This window comes from Lampetra fluviatilis, unplaced genomic scaffold (assembly GCF_964198595.1).
Source record: "Lampetra fluviatilis unplaced genomic scaffold, kcLamFluv1.1 SCAFFOLD_876, whole genome shotgun sequence".
Classification (NCBI taxonomy): Eukaryota; Metazoa; Chordata; class Hyperoartia; order Petromyzontiformes; family Petromyzontidae; genus Lampetra; species Lampetra fluviatilis.
Window position 1 is genome coordinate 1 of NW_027620729.1, and position 7,500 is coordinate 7,500.

Below are 7,500 nucleotides of genomic sequence, written 5' to 3' on the forward strand. Positions count from 1 at the left end.
ACTCACCCACCCACTCACCCACCCACCCACCCACTCACCCACTCACCCACCCACTCACCCACTCACCCATCCACTCACTCACCCACTCACTCACCCACCCACCCACTCACCCACCCACTCACCCACTCACCCACCCACTCACCCAATCACCCACTCACCCACCCACTCACCCACTCACCCACCCACCCACTCACTCACTCACCCACTCACCCACCCACTCACCCACCCACCCACCCACCCACCCACTCACCCACTCACTCACTCACTCACCCACCCACTCACCCACTCACCCACCCACTCACCCACCCACCCACTCACCCACCCACTCACTCACTCACCCACTCACCCACCCACCCACCCACTCACCCACCCACCCACCCACCCACTCACCCACCCACTCACCAACCCACCCACTCACCCACCCACCCACCCACTCACCCACCCACCCACTCACCCACTCACCCACCAACTCACTCACCCACTCACCCACCCACCCACCCACTCACCTACCCACCCACCCACCCACTCACCCACCCACTCACCCACCCACCCACTCACTCACTCACTCACCCACTCACCCACCCACCCATTCACCCACCCACCCACACAATCACCCACCCATTCACCCACCCATCCACTCACCCACCCACCCATTCACCCACCCACTCACCCACTCACCCACTCACCCACCCACCCACCCACTCACCCACCCACCCACTCACTCACCCACCCACCTGATTGAGAGGGGACAGGGTACACAAGAACAAGGGACTGCCCGCTGCTGCAAGTCCATTGGCTAGCGGCCTCCTCTTGCTGAAGTAACGACCCAACATGATGAGTGACGGTTGGAAGTTGAGAGCCAGGCCCATCCCTACACACAGAGACACGTAGAGACACACAGAGACACATAGAGACTCATAGAGATACATAGAGACACGTAGAGACACGTAGAGACACATAGAGACACATAGAGACACATAGAGACACGTAGAGACACGTAGAGACACGTAGAGACACATAGAGACACATAGAGATACATAGAGACACGTAGAGACACATAGAGACACGTAGAGACACGTAGAGACACATAGAGATACATAGAGACACGTAGAGACACATAGAGACACATAGAGACACATAAAGACACACAGAGACACGTAGAGACACATAGAGACACATAGAGACTCATAGAGATACACAGAGACACATAGAGACTCATAGAGACACATAGAGACACATAGAGACACACAGAGACACGTAGAGACACATAGAGACACGTAGAGACACATAGAGATACATAGAGACACATAGAGACACGTAGAGACACATAGAGACACGTAGAGACACATAGAGACTCGTAGAGACACATAGAGACACGTAGAGACTCATAGAGACTCGTAGAGACACATAGAGACACGTAGAGACTCATAGAGATACATAGAGACACACAGAGACACATAAAGACACACAGAGACACGTAGAGACACATAGAGACACATAGAGACTCATAGAGATACACAGAGACACATAGAGACTCATAGAGACACATAGAGACACATAGAGACACATAGAGATACATAGAGACACGTAGAGACACATAGAGACACACAGAGACACACAGAGACACATAGAGACACACAGAGACACGTAGAGACACATAGAGACACATAGAGACACGTAGAGACACATAGAGACACACAGAGACACGTAGAGACACATAGAGATACACAGAGACACATAGAGACACATAGAGATACACAGAGACACATAGAGACTCATAGAGATACACAGAGACACACAGAGACACATAGAGACACGTAGAGACACATAGAGACTCATAGAGACACACAGAGACACACAGAGACACATAGAGACACGTAGAGACACATAGAGACACGTAGAGACACATAGAGACTCATAGAGATACATAGAGACACATAGAGACACATAGAGACACACAGAGACACACAGAGACACGTAGAGACACATAGAGACACGTAGAGACACATAGAGACTCATAGAGATACATAGAGACACATAGAGACTCATAGATACACATAGAGACTCATAGAGATACATAGAGATGCACAGAGACACACAGAGACACATAGAAACACGTAGAGACCCATAGAGATACATAGAGACACACAGAGACACGTAGAGACACACAGAGACACACAGAGACACATAGAGACACATAGAGACACATAGAGACACATAAAGACACACAGAGACACATAGAGACACATAGAGACACGTAGAGACACACAGAGACACATAGAGACACATAGAGACACGTAGAGACACATAGAGACACACAGAGATACATAGAGACACATAGAGACACATAGAGACACGTAGAGACACACAGAGACACATAGAGACACATAGAGACACGTAGAGACACACAGAGACACATATAGACACATAGAGATACATAGAGACACATAGAGACACATAGAGACACATAGAGATACATAGAGACACATAGAGACACATAGAGACACATACAGATACATAGAGACACATAGAGACACATAGAGACACGTAGAGACACACAGAGACACATAGAGACACACAGAGACACATAGAGACACATAGAGATACATAGAGACACATAGAGACACATAGAGACACATACAGATACATAGAGACACATAGAGACACATAGAGACACGTAGAGACACACAGAGACACATAGAGACACGTAGAGACACATAGAGACACACAGAGACACATAGAGACACATAGAGACACGTAGAGACACATAGAGACACACAGAGATACATAGAGACACATAGAGACACATAGAGACACGTAGAGACACACAGAGACACGTAGAGACACGTAGAGACACATAGAGACACACAGAGATACATAGAGACACATAGAGACACATAGAGATACATAGAGACACATAGAGACACGTAGAGACACACAGAGACACATAGAGACACACAGAGACACACAGAGATACATAGAGACACATAGAGACACATAGAGACACATAGAGACGCATAGAGATACATAGAGACTCATAGAGACTCATAGAGACACATAGAGACTCATAGAGACACGTAGAGACACATAGAGACACATAGAGATACATAGAGACACATAGAGACACATAGAGACACATAGAGACACGTAGAGACACACAGAGACACATAGAGACACACAGAGACACATAGAGACACATAGAGACACATAGAGACACGTAGAGACACGTAGAGACACACAGAGACACATAGAGACACACAGAGACACATAGAGATACATAGAGACACATAGAGACACATAGAGACACATACAGATACATAGAGACACGTAGAGACACATAGAGACACGTAGAGACACGTAGAGACACATAGAGACACGTAGAGACACATAGAGACACATAGAGACACGTAGAGACACATAGAGACACATAGAGACACATAGAGACACGTAGAGACACGTAGAGACACATAGAGACACGTAGAGACACGTAGAGACACATAGAGACACGTAGAGACACGTAGAGACACACAGAGACACATAGAGACACATAGAGACACATAGAGACACACAGAGACACATAGAGACACATAGAGACACATAGAGACACGTAGAGATACATAGAGACACATAAAGACACATAGATACACATAGAGATACATAGAGACACATAAAGACACGTAGAGACTCATAAAGATACATAGAGACCCATAGAGACTCATAGAGATACATAGAGATACACAGAGACACACAGAGACACATAGAGATATATAGAGACTGAATGACTGACTGAGTGACTGACTGACTGAGTGACCGAGTGAGTGACTGACTGAGTGACTGACTGAGTGACTGAGTGAGTGAGTGACTGAGTGAGTGAGTGACTGAGTGACTGAGTGAGTGAGTGACTGAGTGACTGAGTGTGTGAGTGAGTGAGTGACTGAGTGAGTGACTGAGTGAGTGAGTGACTGAGTGACTGAGTGAGTGACTGAGTGAGTGACTGAGTGACTGAGTGAGTGAGTGACTGAGTGAGTGAGTGACTGAGTGAGTGAGTGAGTAAGTGAGTGACTAACTAACTAACTGACTGACTGAGTGACTGACTAACTGAGTGACTAACTGAGTGACTAACTAACTAACTCACCCGTGGTGACGCCCGCCAGCAGGTAGACGTGGATGATGGAGGTGCTGACTGACTAACTAACTAACTGACTGAGTGACTAACTAACTAACTGACTGAGTGACTGACTAACTAACTGAGTGACTAACTAACTAACTGACTGAGTGACTGACTAACTAACTGAGTGACTAACCAGTGGTGACTCCAGCCACAAGGTAGACGTGGATGATGGAGGTACTGACTGACTAACTAACTAACTGAGTGACTAACTGACTGACTGACTAACTAACTAACTGAGTGACTAACTGAGTGACTAACCAGTGGTGACTCCAGCCAGCAGGTACACGTGGATGATGGAGGTGCTGAGTGACTGAGTGAGTGAGTGACTAACTAACTAACTGACTGACTGACTGACTGAGTGAGTGAGTGAGTGACTGAGTGAGTGAGTGAGTGAGTGACTAACTAACTAACTGACTGACTGAGTGACTGACTGAGTGACTGAGTGAGTGACTGAGTGAGTGAGTGACTGAGTGAGTGAGTGACTAACTAACTAACTGACTGACTGACTGACTGACTGAGTGAGTGAGTGACTGAGTGAGTGAGTGAGTGAGTGACTAACTAACTAACTGACTGACTGAGTGACTGACTGAGTGACTGAGTGAGTGAGTGACTGAGTGAGTGACTGACTGAGTGACTGAGTGACTGAGTGACTGACTGAGTGACTGAGTGAGTGATTGAGTGACTGAGTGAGTGACTGACTGAGTGAGTGACTCACTGAGTGACTAACTGAGTGACTAACCCGTGGTGACTCCAGCCAGCAAGTAGACGTGGATGATGGAGGTGCTGAGTGACTGAGTGAGTGAGTGACTGAGTGAGTGACTGACTGAGTGACTGAGTGACTGAGTGACTGACTGAGTGACTGAGTGAGTGAGTGACTGAGTGAGTGAGTGACTGAGTGAGTGAGTGAGTGACTGAGTGACTCACTGACTAACTAACTGAGTGACTAACTGAGTGACTAACCAGTGGTGACTCCAGCCAGGAGGTAGACGTGGATGATGGAGGTGCTGACTGAGTGACTGAGTGAGTGACTAACTAACTGAGTGAGTGACTGACTGAGTGACTGAGTGACTGAGTGAGTGACTCACTGAGTGACTAACCAGTGGTGACTCCCGCCAGCAGGTAGACGTGGATGATGGAGGTGCTGAGTGACTGAGTGAGTGAGTGACTGACTAACTGAGTGACTCACTGAGTGACTAACTGAGTGACTAACCAGTGGTGACTCCAGCCAGCAGGTACACGTGGATGATGGAGGTGCTGAGTGACTGAGTGAGTGACTGAGTGACTGAGTGAGTGACTAACTGAGTGACTAACTGAGTGACTAACCAGTGGTGACTCCAGCCAGCAGGTACACGTGGATGATGGAGGTGCTGAGTGAGTGACTGACTGAGTAACTGAGTGAGTGAATGAGTGACTGACTGAGTGACTGAGTGACTGACTGAGTGACTCACTGAGTGACTAACTGAGTGACTAACCAGTGGTGACTCCAGCCAGCAGGTACACGTGGATGATGGAGGTGCTGAGTGACTGAGTGAGTGACTAACTAACTGAGTGAGTGACTGACTGAGTGACTGAGTGACTGAGTGAGTGACTCACTGAGTGACTAACTGAGTGACTAACTAGTGGTGACTCCAGCCAGCAGGTAGACGTGGATGATGGAGGTGCTGAGTGACTGACTGAGTGACTGAGTGACTGAGTGAGTGACTCACTGAGTGACTAACTGAGTGACTAACCAGTGGTGACTCCAGCCAGCAGGTACACGTGGATGATGGAGGTGCTGAGTGACTGACTGAGTGACTGAGTGACTGAGTGAGTGACTCACTGAGTGACTAACTGAGTGACTAACCAGTGGTGACTCCAGCCAGCAGGTACACGTGGATGATGGAGGTGCTGAGTGAGTGACTGACTGAGTAACTGAGTGAGTGAGTGAGTGACTGAGTGAGTGACTGACTAACTAACTGAGTGAGTGACTCACTGAGTGACTAACTGAGTGACTAACCAGTGGTGACTCCCGCCAGCAGGTAGACGTGGATGATGGAGGTGCTGAGTGACTGAGTGAGTGAGTGAGTGACTGACTAACTGAGTGACTCACTGAGTGACTCACTGAGTGACTAACTGAGTGACTAACCAGTGGTGACTCCCGCCAGCAGGTAGACGTGGATGATGGAGGTGCTGAGTGACTGAGTGAGTGACTGAGTGAGTGAGTTAGTGACTAACTAACCAACTAACTGAGTGACTGAGTGAGTGACTAACTGAGTGACTAACCAGTGGTGACTCCAGCCAGCAGGTACACGTGGATGATGGAGGTGCTGAGTGAGTGACTGACTGAGTAACTGAGTGAGTGAGTGAGTGACTGAGTGAGTGACTGACTAACTAACTAACTGAGTGAGTGACTCACTGAGTGACTAACTGAGTGACTAACCAGTGGTGACTCCAGCCAGCAGGTAGACGTTGATGATGGAGGTGCTGAGTGACTGAGTGAGTGAGTGAGTGAGTGACTGACTGAGTGACTGAGTGACTGAGTGAGTGACTCACTGAGTGACTAACTGAGTGACTAACCAGTGGTGACTCCAGCCAGCAGGTACACGTGGATGATGGAGGTGCTGAGTGACTGAGTGAGTGAGTGAGTGACTGACTGAGTGACTGAGTGACTGAGTGAGTGACTCACTGAGTGACTAACTGAGTGACTAACCAGTGGTGACTCCCGCCAGCAGGTACACGTGGATGATGGAGGTGCTGAGTGACTGAGTGAGTGACTGAGTGACTGAGTGAGTGACTCACTGAGTGACTAACTGAGTGACTAACCAGTGGTGACTCCCGCCAGCAGGTACACGTGGATGATGGAGGTGCTGAGTGACTGAGTGAGTGACTGAGTGACTGAGTGAGTGACTAACTGAGTGACTAACTGAGTGACTAACCAGTGGTGACTCCCGCCAGCAGGTACACGTGGATGATGGAGGTGCTGAGTGACTGAGTGAGTGAGTAACTGAGTGAGTGAGTGAGTGACTGACTGAGTGACTGAGTGACTGACTGAGTGACTCACTGAGTGACTAACTGAGTGACTAACCAGTGGTGACTCCCGCCAGCAGGTAGACGTGGATGATGGAGGTGCTGAGTGACAGAGTGAGTGAGTGACTGAGTGAGTGAGTGAGTGACTAACTAACTGAGTGAGTGACTGACTGAGTGACTGAGTGACTGACTGAGTGACTCACTGAGTGACTAACTGAGTGACTAACCAGTGGTGACTCCAGCCAGCAGGTACACGTGGATGATGGAGGTGCTGAGTGACTGAGTGAGTGACTAACTAACTGAGTGAGTGACTGACTGAGTGA

At 48.5% G+C, this 7,500-nt stretch overlaps 1 protein-coding gene across 1 annotated transcript in view; it reads right to left on the bottom strand.

Annotated features, from left to right (window-relative positions):
- Positions 1-734: 734 nt before the first annotated feature.
- The window catches only part of LOC144954323 (monocarboxylate transporter 4-like), a gene marked incomplete at its 3' end in the record, with an annotated part of 24,205 nt that continues 17,439 nt past the window's right edge, over positions 735-7,500 (bottom strand). Inside the window, exon 4 of the mRNA XM_078884844.1 lies at positions 735-871. Coding sequence (XP_078740970.1) covers positions 735-871 — 137 coding nt within the window. The remainder of the gene's footprint in view (positions 872-7,500) is intronic.